Source organism: Phyllobates terribilis, unplaced genomic scaffold (assembly GCF_046119375.1).
Source record: "Phyllobates terribilis strain yellow unplaced genomic scaffold, ASM4611937v1 Scaffold_11__3_contigs__length_659146591, whole genome shotgun sequence".
NCBI lineage: Eukaryota > Metazoa > Chordata > Amphibia > Anura > Dendrobatidae > Phyllobates > Phyllobates terribilis.
The window spans coordinates 583,785,793-583,811,789 of NW_027362771.1; the positions used below are offsets into that span (position 1 = coordinate 583,785,793).

The 25,997-nt window shown below is 44.2% G+C and overlaps 1 protein-coding gene across 2 annotated transcripts in view; it reads right to left on the minus strand.

Annotated features, from left to right (window-relative positions):
• Window positions 1-1,941: 1,941 nt before the first annotated feature.
• Window positions 1,942-25,997, minus strand: part of PLPPR2 (phospholipid phosphatase related 2) — a 37,880-nt gene continuing 13,824 nt past the window's right edge. Inside the window, exons 4-8 of one of the 2 annotated variants that reach the window (XM_073654281.1) lie at window positions 19,270-19,393; window positions 12,874-13,124; window positions 12,278-12,454; window positions 9,581-9,712; window positions 1,942-7,777 (exon numbers count right to left, since the gene is read on the minus strand). In XM_073654281.1, coding sequence (XP_073510382.1) covers window positions 7,583-7,777; window positions 9,581-9,712; window positions 12,278-12,454; window positions 12,874-13,124; window positions 19,270-19,393 — 879 coding nt within the window. In that variant the 3' untranslated portion in view covers window positions 1,942-7,582. Of the gene's footprint in view, window positions 7,822-9,580; window positions 9,713-12,277; window positions 12,455-12,873; window positions 13,125-19,269; window positions 19,394-25,997 lie in introns of both variants that reach the window. The other variant, XM_073654282.1, reaches the window with a different exon arrangement.

Sequence of the window (25,997 nt, forward strand, 5' to 3'; positions counted from 1 at the left end):
GTGAACATTTTGAACCCAGAGGTACGACACAGAATTTGATAACATTAGGTCATCATATTGAATAAGTTGTCATTAGCACAACCCCAACCCCAGCCCTAGCGTTTATTTTTTACGCCATTCCTCGTGCGGTATAAGTGATGAGATTACTTTATTCTTCGGGTCGGTGCGATTACAGCGATACCAGAATCATATCGGGTTTTTATGATTGACAGCTGTCACACACTAAAAGAAACATATTTTGTAAAATCTAGTTTTTGCATCGCCATATTTTGGCTGACAGAGTCATGTGATTCCTTGTTTTTTGTGGGATGAGTTGACGTTTTTATTGGTACCATTTTCGGGCACGTGACATTTTTTGATCGCTTTCTATTCCTATTTTTGGGAGGCAGAATAAACAAAAACCAACAATTCAGGAATTGTGTTTTTTTACATTTTTTTATTCTGCTCCGGGTGTGGTAAAATTGATAATGCAGCTTTATTCTTCGGGTCAGTACGTTTACAGCGGTACCACATTTATATCGTTTTTTATGTTTTGGCGCTTTTACACAATAAAAGCTATTTTATAGAAAAAAATATTCTTTTGCATTGCTTTATTCTGAGAGCTGTAACTTTTTGACTTTTCGGCTGATGGAGCTGTATGGTGGCTTGTTTTTTGCGGGACGAGATGACGCTTTCAGTGGTACCATTTTTATTTACATTCGTCTTTTTGTTCGCGTGTTATTCCATTTTTTGTTTGGCGGTATGATGATAAATCATTGTTTTTTGCTTTGTTTTTTTTTGTTTTTTTTACCATATTCACTGAAGGGGTTAACTAGTGGAACAGTTTTATAGGCCAGGTCGTTACGGACGCGGCGATACCAAATATGTGTACTTTTATTGTTTGTTTTTTTTTCATAATAATATTTATTGATGGGTACATTATATTTTTATTTTTAGTGGATTATTTTTTTTAGTTTTTTTTAAATATTTTTACAATTTTTTTTTTTATTTATTTTTTCACTTTTTGGGAGTTTTTTTACTTTTTTACTTTGTCCCAGTATGGGACTTTCACTTTTTTTATTCTGATCGCCTACCATCCCTGTGCCATGCAGGCAGTCAGCGCTGGACAGGGAGAAGATTGTTTGGACATGCGCAGTGCATCTCCAAACTATCTTCCTGCTGTCTGGTGACCCGGATGTTGTCATGACGACATCGGGTCGTCATGGCAACACCCAGGAAGCCGCGGCACACAGCGCTGGAGGCCGGAAGAAGAGGTGAGTATCTGCGATCACCTCCCCTTGCCTCCGCAATGCTGCGATCGGCTTCGATCGCAGCATTGCGGGGGTTAATGTGCTGGGAGCGGTGAGGGACAATCAGCTGACACCCGGCGGCGATCGCGCCCGCACAGCCTGTGTGCGCGCGCGATCGCGATGACGTACTAATAAGGGTCAGGCTCTTAAAGCCCAGGGCACTGACGCGTATTAGTACGTCATGGGCTTTAAAGGGGTTAAGGCAGAAAGAGCAACAAACAAGCAGCAACTGAAGTCAGCTGCAGTAAGGGCCGGCAAAGCATCACATAGGTGGAAAGACAGAATCTGGTGATGTCAATGGCTTCCAGACTTCAGGCAGTCATCGCCTGCAAAGGATTCTCTACAAAGTATTAAAAATTTGCATTTTATTTATGATAAAGTTAATTTGTCCAATTACTTTTGAGCCCCTGAAATGAGGAGACTTTGTAGAAAAATGGTTGCAATTCCTAAACGATTCACAGGAGATTTTTGTTCATCAGATGTTTTGCTTTAAATCCAAAATAGTGGCCTGCAGAGCTGAAATCACGAAGATTCGGTCACTGTCCAAATATTTCTGGACCTAACAGTATATACTTTATATATGTTCACACACCATCCTCTGTATATAATTGCTGTAATAACTGTGACCACACAGCAGACGTCGAAGCCATACTACAAGACAGAATACATTTTAATAAAAATCGATTTAGAGAAACATTTACAAAAAAATGTAAAACGATACAAAGCGTGTGAATACAAAAGTGAGTACAGCCTCCGCAGCAGCATTCATGGACGCGCGTCACAGAAGAGTGCGGGAAGAGTCAGATACCAGGAGTGCCGCACTGATGAAGCGGCGTCAATAATTAATTCTGTGCTGAACGACAGGAGACAGATAACACAAGTATATCCAGGTATATACAGCGCACAATATGTGGGGGTGAGTATTAGTGTGATATACAGTTGCTTGCGAAACTATTCAACCCTCCTTGGCTTTTTACCCATTTTGTTACATTTCATCCTGTGTTGAAATATTTTTGTAATCCGATTTGTGTGTGATACATCAGCACTAAATATTCTAAGTTGGTAAAGTGAGAAAAATATAGGCATAAATTAAATTTATGGGATCAAATAACTAAAAATTGGCATCTGCATATGTATTCACTAAGAGAGGGCGCCCACCAAAACTCTCAGCCCGGGGAAGGAGGGCATTAATCAGAAAAGAAGTACAGAGACTAAAGGTAACCCTGAAGGAGCTGCAGAGTACCCGAGCAGAGACTGGAGTCTCTGTCCATAAGACCACTATAAGCTGTTCACTCCATAGAGGTGACCTTTTTGGAAGAGTGGGTAGAAAAAAAACTTTACTTATAGACAAAAATTGTAAAGCTCATTTTGAGTTGTCCAAAAGACATATGGGAGACTCTCCAAATGTATGGAGGAAAGTGCTGTGGTCAGATGAGACCAAAATTGAACTTTTTGGCCACCAAGGTAAACTCTATGTCTGGCGCCAAGCCAGCACAGCTGATCACCCCAAGAACACCATCCCCACAGTGAAACATGGTGGTGGCAGCACCATGTTTTTCAGCAGCAGGGACAGGGAAAATGGTTCCAGTTGAAGGGAAGATGGATGGTGCAAAATACAGGGATATTCTTGAGCAAAACTTATTTTAGTCTGTCAGTGATTTGAGACTGGGATGGAGGTTTGACCCAAAGCATACTGCTAAAGCAACACTCGAGTGGTTTAAGGTGAAACGTGTAAATGTTTTGGAGTGACCTAATCAAAGCCCAGATCTTAATCCAATGGAGAATCTGTGGTCAGACTTGAAGATTGCTGTTCACCAGAGGGAATCATCTAACTTGAAGGAGCTGAAGCAGTTTTATCTTGAGAAATGGGCAAAAATGCCAGTGGCAAGATGTAGAAGGCTCATAGAGACTTACCTAAAGCGACTTGCAGCTGTAATTGCCGCAAAAGGAGGCTCTAGAAAGTACTGACTTTAGGGGGGTGAATAGTTATGCACACTGAAATTTTCAGTTATTTTCTCCTACAAATGTTCACAGTTGTCGGCATTTTCTTTACATGAACTGATGCAAACCCTCAAAAAAAGCTGTAAAATTCCAGGTTGTGAGGTAGCAAAACATGAAAAATGCCGAGGGGGTGAATACTTTCGCAAGCCGCAGTAGTCCATGTATGATTACGTGACAGATCAGCACTATAAAGTATTTATTTCTCGGAAGTACCTGAAAAACGTTTGACGTCTGACAAGCACACATGCTGCAGGCACACAGAGATCAGAGGAGAGCTGGCGAGAGCGCCAGTGGGAAGGAGATGGGGGCATACACCGAAACACTTTCCGCCGCTGGCCCAGTCTCTGTGGTTTAGCTGCAGTGGTGATCTCACGTCAACTATGCTGCAGTCAATCACTGAGCTCAGCGGCTATGCCGATGTAGATGACATAAGCCAGTGTTCGGCTGCAGCGCTATCAAAGTGATATTTGAGCTGCAGTCAAACATCAAAGAGAGAAAAACAAGGGAAACTTAAATATTAGAAACAGCAGGTTGTGCTACATATTCTTTATAATGAATAACCTCCCCCCACACCAGGATGAAGTGCGTATTATATTTACAATGACCAGTTCTCTCCCCCTGCACTTAGAGTGAGATAAAGAGTGGACCGGGGGAGGGGAACTGACTATTGTTCTGAGCACATTTCTGTCTCACAAATGAAGTTGTCACTTGGCAAGCCCAGCTAGTTATATTCAATATGTTTAACAGTATTATATACTATGATACTGCCTCATATTTACAAGAATATAACTACCATAATACTTCCCGCTATACAAAAGAATTAACTAATAAAATACTATTCCCTATAGAAAAAGAAACTTTATCTGATATAATACTGCCCCCTATGTACTAGAAAATGTAACTACTATGATGCTGCTCCCAATGGAAAAGAATAAAACTATCATAATACTGGCACTATCTGCTAGAATATAACTGCTATAATACTGCTCCCTACAGAAAATGTAATTAATATATTACTGTCCCTATAGAAAAAAATGTAACTACAGTAATACTGGACCCGCTGTACATCAGTAGAAATACTTTAATACTGCCCTCATGTACAAGAATATACCGTGCCTTGAAAAGGTATTCATACCCTGTGAATTTTTCCACATTTTTTCACGTTACATCCACAAACCTAAATATATTTTATTGGGATTTTATGTGATACCAACATAAAGAAGCAAGTATTTGTGATGTATAAAGGAAATAATACATGGTTTTCTAATTATTTTAAAATAAAAATCTGAAAATTGTGATGTGCATTTGTATTCAGCCCCCTGTAGTCTATATCCCTAAATAAAATCATGAGTGACCAATTGCCCCCATAAGTCACATAATTAGTACATTGAGTCCACCTGGGCGTAATTTCTTCTCAGTACAGTTACAGCTGATCTGTGATGGCCTCAGAGGTTTGTGTGAGAATGTGACGCTCACAGCCCTCCCTGGGAAATGGGGTACTCGGAGCCGGGTCAGATGTTGGGGAGGCAGTCGTGGCCTGGACCCGTTCCGTGCCCAGGGCCGTCACATGCAAGTAATGGGCTATCAGGGTTGAGTGGTATTATCGACTACGCCACCTGTGGTGTCTGGTGATGGCCACCAGCGCTGCTAGCAGTCCTCTGAGGCTGGATGTAGTGGCAGCAGGCGATGTTATAACTCCCCACAGACGGAGCAGGGCATCAGGGCAGATGTGACAGGAGGATGGGGAGAGTAGTCCTGGGTCACTCAGGTGCTGTGTGGTGCAGTGCAGAAATGAAGGAACCAGAGGCCATAGGGATAGTCTTCCAGGTCTTTTACTCACAGTTCTTTTAAGCAGCGGCAAGGCTTCTCCCTGCTCCTCAAGGATCACTGCGGCCACCAGGGATGAGGGTTCGGCGCACCCAAGGAATTCAGGTACCTCGATCAGAACCCTCCGAGTGTTCCTAACAGTCCCCTTTGAACCTCTCCTGTGTGTGTGCGTGCAAAGGCTGGGTCCCACTGGATAAACGCAGGTAGAGGGGTACAGGTGGCGTAGGCCGCTCCGTCTGTATCCCTCCCGGGATCCACTAAGCCTTCGGGCTTCTCTGACAGAGACGTGAAGTAGCAAAGTCAGATGTCGGGGGCCGGTCACCCCTCTTGCAGCAGGAGTCCCTCTGGCAGGGCCAGAATGGAGAGTACAGGTGGCGTACGCCGCTCTGTCCGTGCTCCCTGGGATCCTTTTGCTTGTCGAGCTGTCACTAAAGCTCCCAACCTTCTTAAGCAAGGGAACTTGACCGGGGTAGAGACTTTGTTAACTCCTTCCCGCTCCTCGTGTCAAGGTCAGAGCACGAGGACCGTGCATCTTCAGCACACAGCAGGCTCCTACACAAGGCCACTGACAGCTGCAAAGACCACAATCAAAGAACCTTGTGCTTAAGATGGCTGGGTAATATATATAAAACTATGTGTGTAAACTAAAAGTGTGTTCTACCCTTCACCCACTACATGGTTCCCCTAACTTTTGGTTCCCCCACTTGTGATCCTGCTGAGGCAGCACTATGGTGCATACTTGCCTCCCATAGGTCAGGAGTGTGTAGTGTTGAATGTAGATTCAGGGTCCTGACCAGTGCACCTTCCTTACCTGGGTGAGGAGACACTACACCTGCTGACAGGCTGCAGTATCCCCGCTTGTGGCGACCGAACCCTCAGGGGCGCCACAAGAACATTAGGGATCAAACAGCATCATGAAAACCAAGGAACACACCAGACAGGTCAGGGATTAAGTTGTGGAGATGAGTGAAGCAGGGTTAGGTTATAAAAATAGCCCAAGCTCTGAACATCTCACAGAGCACTGTACAATCCATCATCCAACCATGGAAGGAGTATGGCACAACTGCAAACCTACCAAGACATGGCCGTCCACCTAAACTGATATTCCAAGCAAGGAGAGTACTAATCAGAGAAGCAGTCAAGAGACCCATGGTCACTCTAGAGGAGCTGCAGAGATCCACAGCTCAGGTGGGAGAATCTGTCCACAGGATAACTATTAGTCATATATTCCTAAAATCTGGACTCTATGGACGAGATGCAAGAAGAAAGACACTATTGAAAACAAGCCATAAGAAGTCTGATTTGCAGTTTATAAAAAGCCATGTAGGGGACACAGCGAGCATGTGGAAGAAGGTACTCTGGTCAGATGAGACCAAAGTAGTTTTTTGCCACACATAGCATTTTGCATTTAGCCCAAATAGTTCTAACACTGCACATCACCCTGAAAACACCATCCCCACTGTCAAACATGGTGGGTAACTTCATGATGTGGGAGGCTGTTCTTCAGCAGAGTCAGGGAAGCTGGTCAGATTTGATGGGAAGATGAATGGAGCAATCATCAGGGCGATCATGAACATGGACAAGGCAATCATTGAGGAAAACCTGTTAGAGGCTGCGAAAGACTTGAGACTGGAGTGTATGTTCACCTTCCAGCAGGACAATGACTTTAAACATCCTGCCAGAGCTACAATGGAGGGTTTAGATCAGAGCATATTCCAGTGTGTGAATGGTCCAGTCACAGTCCAGACCGAAATGCCAGTGAGAATCTGTGACAAGATGTGAAAATTGCTGATCACAGACGTCTCCATCCAATCTCACTGAGCGAGAGCGAGTGTGCGAAGAAGAAGGTGCAAAAATGTCACCTCTAGATGTGCAAAGCTGATAGAGACAGACCCCAAAAGACTGCAGCAGTAACTGCAGTGAAAGGTGGTCCTACAAAATATTGACTCGGGGGCTGAATACAAATGCACATCACAATTTTCATATTTATATTTTTAAATTAATTAGAAAACCCTTTATCATTTCCTTTACACTTCATAAATATTTGCTACTTAGTGTTGGTATCACAGAAAATAAAATACATTTAAGTTTGTTGGTGTAAGGTGCAAAAATGTAGAAAAGTTCACGGGGTATGAATACTTTTTCAAAGCACTGTAACTACTAAAAAACTGGCTCTATGGATATTAATACAACTACTATAATACTGCCTTCTATGTACAAGAATATAACTACTATAATACTAACCCCATGGGAAAAAAATCTACTATAGACAAGAATATGGATCTGAATGGGTAAGTCGTGCTTTTGCTAGTAGAGAAGCATCCCTTAGTAAAGTTCCCCACAGATGCTACATATATACAAGTAATAGGTCGCCTTGAATTTACAAAACTACAAAAACATCAGCTGTCTTATATTACAAGTCAGGAACGAGCAGGCGTCGGTGACGTCTGGGTTTTGGCTGCCGCTCACCATTCGGCTTCCTCCAGCTCTTGATAACAGTGGTGTTTTTGGGGGAGAGCTTGTCCCCACATCCTCGCTGTGTAGGCCGCAGGGCTTATACTTGACTGGAAATACAGTTTGAGGGGATCAGAACATCGGGGGTTACAGGAACAAGACACGGAGGAGGGTCGGGCGACATCGGTGGGTGAACTTCCAAGATCCTATTGGGATGAGATTGAGGGATGATGTCACAGTCGCTTGTACTCTAGAAGATATATAAAAATCATACACTTTACCTTAGAGCGAGAACTGTCACGGCAGCTTCTACCCATTAAGTAGCATTAACCGGCAGATTATATGAACCAAACACAAGCTCACAATAAGGGAAGCCATTTTTGTGGGGTACATATTACTGAAGACACCTACAGGGAACTGTTAAAAGCCATGCAACCTATGTAGTGAAGATGTCTGATGTTACCACTGTTCGCCAGGCTTTCTCTGCATGTGTCACAGCTGTCTAACAGCCGTGACACTTGCAGGCGCGGTGACAGAGAATGAAACGTCGAGCACGCCAAAATACTCGGCGAGCACCCGAGCATGCTCGTCGAAAGGGTTAATGATACATACTCGCTCAACACTAATACGGAGGTATCTGTTAGAATATAGAGCAATATATAGAGAATATAGAAAAAAAAAGCATTCAATGTGGTCTATGGGAAAAGTAATAGATATATAGTGAATACCCAGTGGTAATAATGCCGCCTCAACTGGAGAACCACATCAGACACATGTTTCACAATATGCTTTGTCAGGGGAAACTTGTAAGCATATTGTGAAATGTGCGTCAGGTGCAGTTCTCCTAGTGAGACAGTATTATTTCCACTGGGTATTTACTCTACATCTATTACTTTTCCCATTTACCACTTACATTGCTTTTTTTCCCCTAGACTGTATATTTTGCTCTGTACATCTTTGTAACATTCAGGCCGGTACCTATCTCCACTGTTTCCATTTTGGTTGCTGGGCGGTGCCGCACATTTTTTCTACGTGATGTGGTGCAGCAGTTCTGTTAAATTTTTGGGACTTTTGGTGGTGCTCAGTCTTGGCTGTTTAGACTGCTCCTTTCTATGAGGCAGGGCTGACTTCTATTTAAACTCCTGAACCTCTGACTTCCACTGCCAGTTATCTGCTCTGGTTCAGTCTTGTGCTTTCAGCTCCTGCTTAGCTTTTTTGTATTCCTGTTTCCTGACCATTCTTTTGCCTTCTGATTTTGTACCTTGACTTCTCTCCTGGTTGTGACCCGGCTACCTGACTACTCCAGCCAGCAGCTGATTCCATGGGGTTAAAGGGTCAAAGCCAAGTCAACCTACGGGTTCTGGTAGACGGAGTGGCGTGTGCTAAGCCTGTCCAAGGTAGCCACTGAGCCAGGTAACAATCTCTCTTTATTTTCCCTTGAAGTACCCATCTACTGTTTAACTGGCAAAACACGGTTCTTACTTCCTGTTATCCTTATTTACTGACGCAGGTACTTTCTATATCGGAGATTATTGATCATTTTATTTAGAACCGGAACTGAATCCACCTCTTGTATTATTAGTCCATCCAGTAGTTTCTTTGTGTCTGATATTGTGCATGTTTCTCTATTGTTTTTTTTTTAACTTGAGTATCAATAAAGGTTTTTATTGCTTTCTGTATTTTGAGTTCTGCACTCCTTTCATTATAGGCAGTTTTTTTGCTGGTTGTTTTCTGTACATGTTGTATGGCTGATGCCCCTTCTTGAAGTGGGCTGGGTTTTGGGCATTGCCTGTGACATGCTGCGTGCTGCTGCTGCACTTGGCGCAGCCTCTAGCCTTTCCTGGGCGTTGGATCTGCAATTGTGGAAGAATCTAGGGGGACATGACACCACCACAGCAACCTTTTATCTGATTGTCTGGATGTCATTTAAACATCACAAAAGAACACATTACTGACTCCCATCTAGTTACCCCTGTTATTTACACATTATAGACAGTTTTCCCCCTTACCTTTACTACATTAAATTTTTCACAAGCTGCAGGTGGAGGGTTTTCAGCCTCAAAGATCTCTTCCTGCTCTTTCTGAATCAAGTCGACCTCTTCTGATGAGGAACTCCCAAAGTTATTCAGTACACAGGTTACCTGAAGTTAGAAAAGCCAAAGGAGAGAGATAAAGAGATAATAAATTTACATACAGTGTATTTTTGTATTTTTTCCTGTCCTAGACCTAGATCTTTTCCATTGATTCCATCTCAAACCACTAGGAACATTATGTGATAAGCCCTAAAATACCCAAGACTACCAGGGATACTAGATATTAATCCAGAACCCCCCTAGTCTACCATGGATAATGTCCAAATCGACAATGATGAGAAGGTCCAGCTCCAACAATAGTCCTACAAGCGTTAGTGCCTCTTTCACATGAACGTGTAAATTATTTTTGAAGTTTTGGTAGATTTTATTCCATTATGATACCCAACAAATAAGACACTGGATGACATTTGGCATCAGAACACACCGATAGTATCTAAACCTTTCACAATAAATCAACATTTTGGAATTCAGTTTGTTGACCTTTTATCAACCACAGTTAATATTGGCCAAGATGACTTGGCCAGCCTAGAGGTCTACGTGGGCTGCACCGGTTGGAGATGGCTTGTGGCATCATGATACATAGGGATACATTAGGATATGTCCTGTTCTGGTATTACCATGTGGGAGACGATAGAAATTTTGCCTGAATGTTTCACTCAGGAATAACGGTTGTATTTATTGGTTATGATTACGGTAATATATTGTTGTGGGCGTGTTCTGTGACCTGGGTTAGGGAGTAGGGAAGAGGAGCCTCTTTTTAACAGTGTAATACTAGCGTTATCTGCTTCCAGAGTCATAATCTTACTTTTCAGTATGTCAATGTAATTTGCTGATAATGAGATGAATGCTGACTCTTCATTCAGTGTACACAGCACACGCTGAAAAATGGTAAGACATGTTATCTCACTGTTCAAAAAATAAAAGTTGTGTGATATGGAGGAGTTATGGATTAGATATTAATTAGCTGGTAGCTGACAATTTCCTCGGTAGCAGAGAGGTGCTCCCTCAAAGGTGAAGATAATTGACTGTACGGTCAGCAACCCTTCTTGATTCATTTCTTTTTGTTTTATACTGTTTTTGCCTTGTGTGTATGCATTGTCATTTCATCTGTTATTATGTTTTTTCTGTAAATCTTCAATTTAATTAGTTTATTCCTTGCTGCTTTAAATGTACCCACAACCTCAAAGAGGAAAAGTAGAGTGTGAAGACCCGAGGTCTTTGTGGCGTAACACTACTCAGATAACACAGGGTGAGGGTAAAACAGCGTGGCAATACTTTATTGCACCACACAGCGGACAATAAACCCATAGAACAGTCCCAGCAAATACCCAAGATTGTACTACATTACACTGTCTCACGCTTCCTTCTCCGCCCACCTGGGATAGAACAGCTGCAACTTTGTGACTTCTATGGCCAACTACCTCAACCAGTGGCCCTCCACTTCTGGCGGGCCCCTACAGAGAGAAGGTAGCGGCAAGCATAGGAAGCTAGCAGTCCATTGAGGTACAAGGCTAGGAGACCTGAGGGTCCCACCCTGGCCTCTCTGAGAGCTTCCCTGGGGCCAGATGACCGGCGGCTCCCAATCTGGCTTCTCCGAATGTCTCTATGGGTTCCAGACGACCGTTGGGTCCCTCTTAGCAACCCCAATCAACATATCCATGGGGCCAGGTTACTTCATCGTCTCAACCTGGTCTCCCCAAATGTATCCATGGGCTCTCTGATTGTTAAGGGAGCAGATCTGTATGTTTCCAGTCAGGGCTGATACCCTTAGACCGAAATCATATAGAATCCAAATCTGTGTCTCTTTGGATGGAGCCGCCATGCAATCCATCTACTGTTCTGGAGGATGTCTCTCATTCTCCTTCTAAAGTCTTTCTGATGCTCCTTGATTCTGCCTGCAGCACTACAGACATCCCTGTTTCAAGTCTGACTGCTACAGAAGCATATCTCCTTTTTAAGTACAAATCCACAGGTCAAGGGGGGGAAATGGCAGCCTCATGGCTCATTGTTTGAGCATTTAATGAATTACCTTAGTTTGTCCTCCTGTCTTGTGAGTCAATAAGCCACAGGGTCCACGAACGTTAATTAACATAATTAGAAAACATTCATTGTTTCCAAACGAAGATAAGTTAACATTCAGTTTTATACAACTAGTATGACATTATTGATCAGCCACAGAAATACACAAAAAATTATAAGTCAACATGAACACAATAGTGTATTTCTCTTGGCTTAACTAATCTAATCATCTGGCTTATTAAGATTTTAAGCTGTATCGTCACATACAGTCTGGTTGTGTTACCCTGTGTATGCCACAGTGCAAGTAAAGTACTTATCATGTGTTTGGGAAGTTAGGTGTGCGTGTATAGTAGTTTGTCACCCAGTCAGTCATCTCGCTATCAAAACAGCAAGTGGTGGCAGCAGGAAGTGTGGTGTGGCGATGTGAACTGGCGCTTAGCTCATTGTCAGCCTATTGCAATAGGTGAGCGGATGAGGGAGTGTGAGAAGCGGAGTTTCAAAAGTGCAGCAAGAGGACAGTGTTCTTGACAATGTGCAAAATAAGAACTTTATTTGACCCATGTATAAAGCTAGTGCCCATTTCCAAATTCTTACCAAGAAAACAGCGATAGCTGCTCCGGTTATGGTCCCGGCAAGAACATCTCTCCAGTGGTTACGGTATTCAGCCACTCGCAGCAAACAGAGCAGCCAGGAAGGAGACAGCAGTGCCAGGCACAGGGAGGGCTTTACCAGCCGGGAGCCCTTCACTTTTAGCACGAGGGTGACGTACATCTGTGGGCATCAAGAAATGAGCAGTGAGATTCCTGTACGTCGCTTTACTCTGTATATGGTTATGGGAGACTTCTCTTGTGCTGCACCTTTTTTTTTAATTGACTTCCTCCAATGGACACTTAAATTTCCAGGTTCTCAGGGCTCTTACAAGACAAACCCCGTTGGTAAATATATAAGGTAACACTACTAGTCCATGTCTATAGGTTTAGATTATCATTACTGGCACTTGGCACCGGATTTTTACTTTTTTAGCGGCGCCAGGCTCTTTTCAATACAGTTACATCTGGACTTTTCACAATACCACTAGATGAAGGATGAATTAATGGACATCCAAGATCGTGAGGGAACTTTCTGACCAATAATAAATAACAATGAAGAAATTGGAAAAAGTTAAGTAACTAAAGCCAAACTGGACTTACCGTAGTGTAAACTGCAGCATACGCTCCTAGTGCTGCAGGTTTGGAGGGGAAGGCTTTCCGAGCCTCGATGATAAGATTGGGGTCCCCGTCGCAAGCATAGGGTGTAGATATATATTGCATATGGGACTTGCATCCCAGGGCGGTGTAATTGGGACGGCAGACAGACAAGAAGTGAGGGGCCTGGTTACCGGTGACTGTCTGAACAGCTCCAGCAAAGATCACGGTGCAAAACAGACCAAATGAGAAAAGCCCTAAGACGTGAAAATAAAGGACAATTAATCAAACTAATTATCATATATTTGATTACCAGATTTGGCATAATTATATGGTAACTAAAGTGCCCATACAGTGACCTCGGAACACTGTGCCCCTCTGGCAGCCATGGTGGCTCCATGCAATAATGCAAAGTCTGAGTGTGAATAAGACTAACAGGTCACTTTACTTCTCAGCAGTGCCGCAGTGTATGGGTGCAGAGGTAACAGTCGCCATTAGGCCCTGGTATAAAAGCCCTAATACCACATAATATATTGGTTTTATAAACGCTACATGGTAGGTCGGACCCTGTTATAGATTTCGCACTGGAGCCCAACAGCTACAAATTGGATGAAAGATAGTTTTGAAGTTCTTTTAGTCAACAGCTAGCTTTATACACAGGGTCACTGATAAGTTCGATGTGAAAGAGCCGCTACCAAACTCCTTCTCTGACTGAGGCATATTTCACAGAGAACAAAAGGATAGGCAGTCTGAAACTGGACATGCCGGATCCTTATCTCCCCTGACATCACATACTGCAGGAGAATCTGGTATCAGTGGGTTAAGCCAACATCAGTTTATCAGAGAGTTTACACCTCTGCCTCAAGGAGAGATCAACTTTAGTAGAGAGTTAATACCCTCCACTGGATGAAAGTGTTAGAACCCTCCTGTTAGTTTTTGCTATCTTGTGTTTTGCGGTCACGTGACCAGCTGCCTATATATTCCAGCTCCGCCCTTCTGGCTTTGCTGGACTTCAGTGTTTTTTGCCTGTCTCTCTAGCCAGGTGCTTCGGTGCCTATCTCTGTCTAGTTTGCTTGATCCTCTGGGACCTCTAGTACTTTTTGTCAGCTTGTCTTTTTGCTCTGCAACAACTTCTGTTAGGGGATGTCCCATTTTTGCCCCAGTCCTTAGTTCTTTTAGGGACCCCTCCCTTTATTCTATAGGTCTTCGTTCAGACTAGCCGAGGACGAAGAAGGGTCTGTTCACAAGGAACAGGCTTCCCGCTACATCGTAGGGATTCAGCTTAGTCTTACTGTAGGGACAGCTTTTCCCATTCTTTCCTTAGTTTATGTTGCAGATCATAACAGTAAGTCCAGCCCAAAAAAAAAAAAAAAAAACTAAAAGGAAAGAAATTCGGGGATCAGTATGGTCTCCATCCAGGAGTTGGCTCAACGCCTGCAGGGATTGTCTCTGGAGGTGGCCGAGCTTCAGCAACACGTGAGTAGCTGTCCTGGAGCGCATTTTGTGGAACCGAAGGTAGGACTGCCTGATGTTTTTTATGGTAAACAGCAAGATTTTTTTTCCTTTAAAAATGCTTGTTTGTTATATTTTCGTTTGAGACCAAGATCCTCTGGGAATGAATCACAGCGCATTGGTTTTATTATGTCACTTTTGCGCAAAGAACCACAGGGTTGGGCCTTTTCTCTCCAACCTAATGATCCGTGTTTAAGTTCTGTTGAAGAATTTTTTTCTGCTATGGGGCTAGTATATGACGATCCTGATCAAATCTCATCTGCTGAATCAGAACTTAGACGTTTGAATCAGGGGTCTGATGATGTTGAAAATTATTGCACACCCTTTAGAAGGTGGGCTTCAGAAGTTAAGTGGAATGATTCGGCGCTGAAAAGTTTATTTCCTGCTGGTCTGAGTGAAAGGGTTAAGGCTTTGCTAATTGCATTCCCTGCACCTGAGACTCTGCAGGAAGCTATGCAGTTAGCTGTTTGTGTGGACAGGAGAATAAGGTCCAGGGTCAATGATGTAAAAACTCTTGTAACTTCAGGTCCTAGTTTCCAGAAAATCTGCTCTGACAGCGGAGAACCAATGGAGGTTGGGGCGATGTCACTCTGCTCTCAAGAAAGATATCGGAGATTCGCCGAAGGTTTGTGTCTTTATTGTGGTAAAGCTGATCATTTAATTAAGTATTGTGAGCGTCATTTAAGTAAAGAAAAAAAAAAGGTCAGTTACGCCCGTATAGCTTGTTTACGCTATGCAGGAGTATTTCTTTCTGGGAGTACTACTCTGCAGGGAGATTTGATTGAATTTCAGGTATTTGTGGATTGTGGTTCTACACTTAATGTGATTGATAAAGGGTTTTTGGAAAAACTTAAATTGAAATCCAAACCTTTGTCATCACCTATTTCTGTTGTTGCAATTGATAACACTCCTTTGAAATGTATTACTCACAAGACTGCTGCATTTCCTCTCACTATCAATGGTGTTCACCAAGAAATTTTGGACTTGGTTGTTTTGGATAATTTGCCCTCTACAGTTGTTCTAGGATTGCCTTGGATAAAACTGCAAAATCCTTTGTTGGACAGGTCTACTAATGTGATTAAGTCTTGGAGTCCGAAGTGCTATGATAAATGTTGTAATGGTCGCATTGCGGCTGTGGAAAAAGGGGAATTACCTGTACCTATTCAAGATTTTTGGAGGGTTTTTTCGGAGGAGGAGTCGCAAGTTTTACCTCCTCATAGGGATTATGATTGCGCCATTGAGTTCGTTCCAGATGCTACTCTTCCCAAAAGTCGCTTGTTTAATCTGATTATCCCTGAAAGAAAGGCCTTGGAGGAATACATAGAGACTAGCCTGGCTGCTGGTCACATTAGACCTTCTAAGTCGCCTGTGGCAGTCGGATTCTTCTTTGTTAAAAAAAAGGACGGCGGTTTACGTCCATGTCTGGATTTTCGTGAAATTAATAAGATTACCGTACGCAATTCCCACCCATTACCATTAATTCCTGACTTGTTTAACCAGTTAGTCGGAGTCAAGTGGTTCTCAAAAATTGATCTCAGAGGGGCATACAATTTGTTACGTGTGAAGGAGGGTGATGAATGGAAAGCTGCTTTTAACACTCCGGTAGGTCATTTTGAGAATCTGGTGATGCCTTTTGGTCTTACCAATGCACCTGCATTTTTTTCAGAACCTTATTAATGACATCCTGAGACCTTTGATTGGTAATAATGTGGTTGTGTATTTGGATGACATTTTGATTTATTCACCAGATCTGGAGTCCCATTGGCAGAGTGTACGTGAAGTTTTGCAGTTATTGAGTGATAATTCACTCTTTGCTAAGCTGGAGAAATGTGAGTTCGCTGTGCAGAAAATTCGTTTTTTGGGCTACATTGTCTCCAGCGAGGGCTTTGAGATGGACCCGGTGAAGGTTCAGCCTGTGCAGGAATGGCCTAGGCCTATTGGTTTGAAATCTATACAGAGATTTTTCGGTTTCGCCAATTATTACAGGAAATTCATTAAGAATTTTTCTGTAATTGTTAAACCTCTAACCGATCTCACCAGGAAAGGTGCGAATACGGCCCAGTGGACTACTGAGGCCATTGAAGCTTTTGTGTATCTCAAGGAGAGGTTCAGTTCAGCCCCTATCCTTATGCAGCCTGATGAGACCAACCTTTTTTGGTCGAGGTCGATGCTTCATCGGTGGGGGTTGGAGCAGTTTTGTCTCAGGAGAGCAAGGGTGGAGTACAACCTTGTGCCTTCTTTTCGAAAAAAATTTCGGAAACCGAACTGAATTATGATGTTGGAAATCGGGAGTTGCTGGCTATTAAACTTGCGTTTGAACACTGGCATCATTTTTTGGAAGGCGCTAGATTTCCTATTCAGGTTTTCACAGATCATAAGAATTTGATGTATCTGGAGGCTGCCAAGCGCTTGAATGCCCGTCAATCTAGGTGGGCACTTTTTTTTTCTCGGTTTCATTTTTCTGTTACCTATATCCCTGGTACTAAGAATGTTAAAGCCGATGCTTTATCTCACAGCTTCTCTCCTACGGTCGGTGCCGAGGAGGAGGAGAGCATTTTGCAGAAAGGAGTTGTGGTGGCGGCTTTGGACTCCGTTTTGGAGAATGGGATTCTGAATGCTCAAGATGATGCTCCATCTAACACTCCCCATGGGAGGTTGTTCGTGCCTACAGCCTTTAGGAGAGATTTGTTTGTGGAGTGTCATGAGTCTCGGTTGGCAGGTTATCCAGGAGTTTCGGAGACTAAGAGACTTATCAGTCGCAGTTTTTGGTGGCCTGGATGGCAGAAGGAAGTCATCAAGTGGGTGCGTCAGTGTACTGTGTGTGCTAGGTCAAAGGCTTCACATACTCCTGCTGCGGGGTTGCTTTGCCCTCTGGATGTTCCTAGTGCGCCTTGGACGCATCTCTCTATGGATTTTATTACTGATCTTCCTGTGTCCAAGGGTTTTACTGTCATCTGGGTGGTCGTAGACTGTTTTAGTACGATGTGTCATTTAGTTCCATTCATTAAGTTGCCCTGCGCCAAGACACTCGCTAAGGCGTTTGTTAAGGAGATTGTCAAGCTCCATGGCGTTCCCACAGATATTGTTTCTGATAGGGGACCTCAGTTTGTGGCTCGGTTTTCGCGTGCCTTTTGTGACAGGTTGGGAGTCCATTTGTCATTTTCGTCTGGTTATCATCCTGAGTCTAATGGACAGACTGAAAGAAAGAACCAGGATGTTGAACAGTTTTTGCGTTGTTTTGTGGCAGACAATCAAGAGGGGTGGTCTGAGTTTCTGGTTCTCGCAGAATTTGCTCTTAACAACCATACATCCTCCTCTGCTGGGTGTTCTTTTTTTTTGTTGTACTGGGAGACATCCGTCTTTTGGTTCGTTCTCCAAATTGGTGTCGGCTGTGCCGGAGGAGGAGAATTTTTCCAGTGATTTGGAGAGAGTTTGGACTAATGTACGTTGTAACCTGCAAGAGGCTAACAAGAAGTCCAAGAAGTATTTTGACAGAAAAGGTAAAGAGGTTTTGTTTACTGTGGGTGACATGGTTTGGTTGTCCTCGAAGAACTTGCGGTTTAGGATTCCCTCTAAAAAACTGGGTCCTAAGTTTGTGGGTCCATTTAAGGTGCTTCAGATTGTTTGCTGTTAGGTTGGATGTCCCTACTTCCTGGAAGATTAATCCTGTGTTTCATGTTTCCTTGTTGAAAAAGGCTGACGTTTCTAATAGGGACGCCACTGTCACAGTTCCACCTGTAGTGGAAGACAGCGAATATGAAATTTCTCGTATTTTGAATTCAAGATGGCATAGAGGGAAATTACAGTATCTTGTCTCCTGGAAGGGTTTCGGTCCCGAAGACAACTCCTGGGTAAGGATGGATGATGTCTCTGCTCCTAGGCTTGTTAAAGCTTTCCACATGAGGTTTCCTGATAGGCCTGGGCCCGGAGGAGCCGGAGGATCCTCATAGAAGAGGGGGTACTGTTAGAACCCTCCTGTTAGTTTTTGCCATATTGTGTTTTGCGGTCACGTGACCAGATGCCTATATATTCCAGCTCCGCCCTTCTGGCTTTGCTGGACTTCAGTGTTTTTTGCCTGTCTCTCTAGCCAGGTGCTTTGGTGCCTATCTCTGTCTAGTTTGCTTAGTCTTCTAGGACCTCTAGTACTTTTTGTCAGTTTGTCTTTTTGCTCTGCAACAACTTCTGTTAGGAGGTGTCCCATTTTTGCCCCAGTCCTTAGTTCTTTTAGGGACCCCTCCCTTTAAGCTATAGGTCTCCGTTCAGACTAGCCGAGGACGAAGGCGGGTCTGTTCACAAGGAACAGGCTTCCCGCTACATCGTAGGGATTCAGCTTAGTCTTACTGTAGGGACAGCTTTACCCATTCTTTCCTTAGTTTATGTTGCAGATCATAACAGAAAGTTGTCTGAAGCCCATAATTTTGGTGGGACCAGTCGACCTTCTGCTATGTATGGGGGCCTCCCTATTGTCACCCAGCAGATGATGTTGGAAGAGAGAAGGATCGGGCAGTTGGATAGGATAATGACAGATGTCTGGCAGTGGCTTTCTCCTCTCTACCCATTGAGAACAAATGAACTCTTGACTTAGCCGAGAATTCGTTTGACCGGGCGAGTCGGGAGAAAAGTCGGTCTGCTATCTCATGTGTATGGCTAGCTTGAATTGTCTGATGATGTCAGGCTATAAGGAAGCCTTGACTTTTCTTTCATTCTGGACTGTCTCCAATTATTTTCAGTGTGGTAGACCCATAGCTTCATATTTGGGTAGTTGGTGAGATAATGATGTACCCACTTGTACTATACAACTTCATTGTTATAAAGTTAGACCTTGGTGATCGTTGTTTTCTGGACCTAGGCGCTTCGAACCATGTCAGGTCATCAAGCCGGAAAGCTCACCCAAGATCCTGACAATGCGCCGCAGAAGAGGATTGAAGAAGCAACAATCTCCGCAAGAAATGATCTTCTCCCTGCTACTCCAGCGTGGATTGATAAGGACTGTGGACACTTCTCCCAGGAGGATCTGTAATTGAAAGACAACTCGCAATTAGTATCCTGTATCATGGTCTGACAACAGGACTCCATATTCATATGGACATCACATTCCAAACAAAGACGATAAATATGTAGCTTGTTGTGATGAACCCGCACCTCGCCACCCCGCCTGATGTCACTATTACGTCACAAGGATCAAATAACGTGGTTTCCCCACTTGCACCAGCGTGACATTCCGCACCCGCTGGGGACATGTAAGGTCAGCTTGGCATAGTTTTACACAGACACCCCCTGTCCACACGAGCCCAGAGAGGGCTCATCCAGTGAGAGCATGTGGCCCACGCAGTCACTGACGTGGCACCACACTCGCCCACAACCCTGACAGGCTGAGAAGCCCCTTTCACTAGCACCAGTGAAATAGAGCCTGTTCAGCCTGGAAGGACTGCCTCAAATTCCTCATTATATCGGGCCAGAAACTAGCCCAGGCAGCATGGAAAGTTAAGCCGAAAATATGGACGTGAGGATCGAGAAAAAAGAGCAGCCCAAGGTTAAATTATATAATTAATCACCTTAAGGGCACGCTAGACTATACACTATATACACAATGTTTATTTATATATATATATATATATATATATATATATATATATATATATATATATATATATATACACTGCTCAAAAAAATAAAGGGAACACTTAAACAACAGAATATAACTCCAAGTAAATCAAACTTCTGTGAAATCAAACTGTCCACTTAGGAAGAAACACTGATTGACAATCAATTTCACATGCTGTTGTGCAAATGGAATAGACAATATATGGAAATTATTGGCAATTATCAAGACACCCTCAATAAAGGAGTGGTTCTGCAGGTGGGGACCACAGACCACATCTCAGTACCAATGCTTTCTGGCTGAAGTTTTGGTCACTTTAGAATGTTGGTTGTGCTTTCACACTCGTGGTAGCATGAGACGGACTCTACAACCCACAGAAGTTGCTCAGGTATTGCAGCTCATCCATGGCACATCAATGCGAGCTGTGGCAAGAAGGTTTGCTGTGTCTATCAGCGTAGTGTCCAGAGGCTGGAGGCGCTACCAGGAGACAGGCCAGTACACCAGGAGACGTGGAGGGGGACGTAGGAGGGCAACAACCAAGCAGCAGGACCGTTACCTCCGCCTTTGTGCAAGGAGGAACAGGAGGAGCACTGCCAGAGCCCTGCAAAATGACCTCCAGCAGGCCACAAATGTGCATGTGTCTGCACAAACGGTTAGAAACCGACTCCATGAGGGTGGTATGAGGGCCCGACGTCCACAGATCGGGGTTGTGCTCACAGCCCAACACCGTGCAGGAAGCTTGGCATTTGCCACAGAACACCAGGATTGGCAAAGTCGCCACTGGCACCCTGTGCTCTTCACAGATGAAAGCAGGTTCACAGTGAGTACATGTGACAGACATGACAGAGTCTGGAGACGCCGTGGAGAGCGATCTGCTGCCTGCAACATCCTTCAGCATGACCGGTTTGGCAGTGGGTCAGTAATGGTGTGGGGTGGCATTTCTTTGGAGGGCCGCACAGCCCTCCATGTGCTCGCCAGAGGTTGCCTGACTGCCATTAGGTACCGAGATGAGATCCTCAGACCCCTTGTGAGACCATATGCTGGTGCGGTTGGCCCTGGGTTCCTCCTAATGCAGGACAATGCCAGACGTCATGTGGCTGGAGTGTGTCAGCAGTTCCTGCAAGATGAAGGCATTGAAGCTATGGACGGGCCCGCCCATTCCCCAGACCTGAATCCGATTGAGCACATCTGGGACATCATGTCTAGCTCCATCCACCAACGTCACGTTGCACCACAGACTGTCCAGGAGTTGGCGGATGCTTTAGTCCAGGTCTGGGAGGAGATCCCACAGGAGACCATCCGCAACCTCATCAGGAGCATGCCCAGGTGTTGTAGGGAGGTCATACAGGCACGTGGAAGCCACACACAATACTGAGCCTCATTTTGACTTGTTTTAAGACATTACGTCAAAGTTGGATCAGCCTGTAGTGTGTTTTTCCACTTTAATTTTGGGAGTGACTCCAAAACCAGGCCTCCAATGGTTAATAAATTTGATTTCCGTTGATGATTTTTGTGTGATTTTGTTGTCAGCACATTCAACTTTGTACAGAACAAAGTATTCAATGAGAATATTTCATTCATTCAGATCTAGGATGTGTTGAGTGTTCCCTTTATTTTTTTGAGAAGTGTATATATATATATACAGTTATATGAAAAAGTTTGGGCACCCCTATTAATCTTAAGCTTAATGTTTTCTAAAAATTGGTGTTTTTGCAACAGCTATTTCAGTTTGATATATGTAATAACTGTTGGACACAGTAATGTTTCTGCCTTGAAATGAGTTTTATTGTACTAACAGAAAATGTGCAATCTGCATTCAAACAAAATTTGACAGGTGCATAAGTATGGGCACCCTTATCATTTTCTTGTTTTAAATACTCCTACCTACTTTTTACTGACTTACTAAAGCACTTTTTTTTTGGTTTTGTAACCTCATTGAGCTTTGAACTTCATAGCCAGGTGTATGCAAACATGAGAAAAGCTACTTAAAGTGGCCACTTGCAAGTTGTTCTCCTGTTTGAATCTCCTCTGAAGAGTGGCATCACGGGCTCCTCAAAACAACTGTCAAATGATCTGAAAACAAAGATTATTCAACATAGTTGTTCAGGGGAAGGATACAAAAAGCTGTCTCAGAGATTTAACCTGTCAGTTTCCACTGTGAGGAACATAGTAAGGAAATGGAAGAACACAGGTACAGTTCTTGTTAAGGCCAGAAGTGGCAGGCCAAGAAAAACATCAGAAAGGCAGAGAAGAAGAATGGTGAGATCAGTCAAGGACAGTCCTCAGACCACCTTCAGAGAGCTGCAGCATCAACTTGCTGCAGATGGTGTCACTGTGCATCGGTCAACTATACAACGCACTTTGCACAAGGAGAAGCTGTATGGGAGAGTGATGCGAAAGAAGCCGTTTCTGCAAGCACGCCACAAACAGAGTCGGCTGAGGTATGCAAAAGCACATTTGGAGAAGCCAATTTCTTTTTGGAAGAAGGTCCTGTGGACTGATGAAACCAAGATTGAGTTGTTTGGTCATACAAAAAGGCGTTATGCATGGCGGCAAAAAAACACAGCATTCCAAGAAAAACACTTGCTACCCACAGTAAAATTTGGTGGAGGTTCCATCATGCTTTGGGGCTGTGTGGCCAATGCCGGCACGAGGAATCTTGTTAAAGTTGAGGGACGCATGGATTCCACTCAGTATCAGCAGATTCTTGACAATAATGTTCAAGAATCAGTGATAAAGTTGAAGTTACACAGGGGATGGATCTTTCAGCAAGACAATGATCCAAAACACCGCTCCAAATCTACTCAGGCATTCATGCAGAGGAACAATTACAATGTTCTGGAATGGCCATCCCAGTCCCCAGACCTGAATATCATTGAACATCTGTGGGATCATTTGAAGAGGGCTGTCCATGCTCGGCGACCATCAAACTTAACTGAACAGGAATTGTTTTGTAAAGAGGAATGGTCAAAAATACCTTCATCCAGGATCCAGGAAATCATTAAAAGCTACAGGAAGCGACTAGAGGCAGTTATTTTTGCAAAAGGAGGATCTACTAAATATTAATGTCACTTTTCTGGTGAGGTGCCTATACTTATGCACCTGTCAAATTTTGTTTGAATGCAGATTGTACATTTTCTGTTAGTACAATAAACCTCATTTCAAGGCAGAAACATTTTGTCTCCAACAGTTATTACATATATCAAACTGAAATAGCTGTTGCAAAAACACCAATTTTTATAAAACATTAAGCTTAAGATTAATAGGGGTGGCCAAACTTTTTCATATAACTGTATATATATATATATAGTACAGACCAAAAGTTTGGACACACCTTCTCATTTAAAGATTTTTCTGTATTTTCATGACTATGAAAATTGTACATTCACACTGAAGGCATCAAAACTATGAATTAACACATGTGGAATTATATACTTAACAAAAAGTGTGAAACAACTGAAAATATGTCTTATATTCTAGGTTCTTCAAAGTAGCCACCTTTTGCTTTGATGACTGCTTTGCACACTCTTGGCATTCTCTTGATGAGCTTCAAGAGGTAGTCACCGGAAATGGTCTTCCAACAATCTTGAAGGAGTTCCCAGAGATGCTTAGCACTTGTTGGCCCTTTTGCCTTCACTCTGCGGTCCAGCTCACCCCAAACCATCACCTGTGAAGTGAAAACCATTTCCGGTGACTACCTCTTGTACCTCATCAAGAGAATGCCAAGAGTGTGCAAAGCAGTCATTAAAGCAAAAGGTGGCTACTTTGAAGAACCTAGAATATAAGACATATTTTCAGTTGTTTCACACTTTTTTGTTAAGTATATAATTCCACATGGGTTAATTCGTAGTTTTGATGCCTTCAGTGTGAATGTACAATTTTCAAAGTCATGAAAATACAGAAAAATCTTTAAATGAGAAGGTGTGTCCAAACTTTTGGTCTGTACTGTATATACATGTATATAATGGTCAGATATGCAAATACAAATAGTGGTAGTACAAAGTATGCAGGAGTTAAGAGTCAGTTACCAGTCAGATGAAAGGCCTGGCTTGTGGGGGAGGGGCTGCCACATGGGGGGCTTGTGGTCCCCTCTGTTCCTTGACTTTTCCCCACATAATATGTTGTAGTGAACTTCCCGGAAAAAAGCAATAGGCCATGCTTTACACCAGAATTTCACTTCTTGGAGTCACTCCTCTCCTGCCCCCCCTGGGCTGGCCCTCCCCTTGCATCTAGCAGCTAACAACTCCAAAACCTAAGATGGGTCATAACTCCTTAATGGATGTGTGGCGCCCCTGAGGGTTCGGTCGCCACAGAGGTACTGCATCTCACCCAGAGGTGTGGTATCTCACTCTCAGGTAAGGAGGGAGTACAGCCCGGGACCCTAACACCTGCATCCAACACATACCCGCAGTGGGGGTAGGGTGAGATTGCTCCTAAGGGAGAGCACAGTCCCGGGTCCCTAGCTGTGGGAGGAGCTATGTAGTGGGTGTGGGTGGAGGAAGTAGCTAAGGGGAGCACATGGAAGAAAGGTATAAATAGAGAAGCCATCTTGTTTAGCCAGTTCAGTCTGAGGAGAGAGTGAGAATGATCAGTCTACAGTGAGAGGAGTTGGGAGCAGGAGCTCTGCTCAGGCAGAGGACCTGAGGAGAGGCCCAGGACTGAAGGAGAAGGAGAGGAGCAGGAAGGGCTCCAGGAATGGAAGAAGGGACCCCAGGGGTGCGGGCAGTGCTGGAGGCCACCGTACGCCCGAATCTACCGGGAGGTGGAGGGGTCAGACCACACAAAGGGGACCGGTCCCTCAACTAGCAGAGAACTTTGTGACTCAACTAGAAACCGGAGGCTGCAGTATTTCAAGTCCTGCAGCCAACAGTCCATGTCAGTCTCACCAAGAAGGTAGCTATAGAGGACCCAGGGGACGGAACAGACGTCGCCCGACAAGGCCCGCAGGTACCGGATTGGGACACTTGGTATGAGGTGCAGGGAGATGGCCAGAGAAAGGACACAGAAGGGGGTCCCGTTAAGTACTCCGGAGATACCTGAGGGTGGACTGAACCCCTCCCTGAGTAAATGCAGCACGACGAGGGCAGTTACACTGGTGCCTGTAACTTGGACTGCAATAACCGTGAGTAAAGACCCTGAGGACTGCACCCCCCTGTCTCTGTGATTATTATGTGCGCCATCACCCCCGCACTACAACGCCCAGCACAACCTATAACATCTACACTGCCCTGGAGCTAAGCTCTACCTGTGGAGAGCCACACCAGCTTTGCTGCACTGACATCAGCTCCAGAGGACCCGCTCCGCAGCGGCGGCTCCCTTTAGCCGAATAACACAGGTGGCGTCACGAACTTTGTACATACTTCTCCTGTAAATAATTCCCTATTGAATGACCGCCCTGGGTCACGGACCGGGTCACCGCCACTGTGTTCATCTTCCCAAATGACGACCGGCCCGGCACCGAGTACCCCACGGCCCAAGGGGAGCATCATCATTGGCGTCACGAACAGGATATGAGCCCACCCGTTATCACCGGGTATTGTGCGCCTAAAGACTGTGTTTTATACTGAATGTGGCGCCCGCCCTAGAAGAACGGGCGCCATTATGTGCAAGCCAAAAGACAACCAGAAACCGCCTCCCATTGTATGTCACATATGTCACATCCCGCCACAGTGACATATCCCCGAGTAACGACCGGCCCGGCACCGGGTACCCCACGGCCCAGGGGGCGCGTCAGATGGTCCTAAGGAGGCGGTTTTGGCGGCATCGGACCCGGCCGGGACCCTGCTACTCGTTGAGACCAAACACGGCTTTACTACCTGGCTCCTAATAGCAATTCTACGTATCTCCTCACCATGGGGTTTGGCCCGTTTCCAAGATCTTGAAAATGTAACCGGTATACAGCTAAGACATACGATAAATCCATAAATCCATATTAAATTACGGCTCCCCTCTGGCTGGGGGAATTCTTTAATCAATTAATTAGCTTTACACTCTGTAAAAGGACTATAATCTTGAA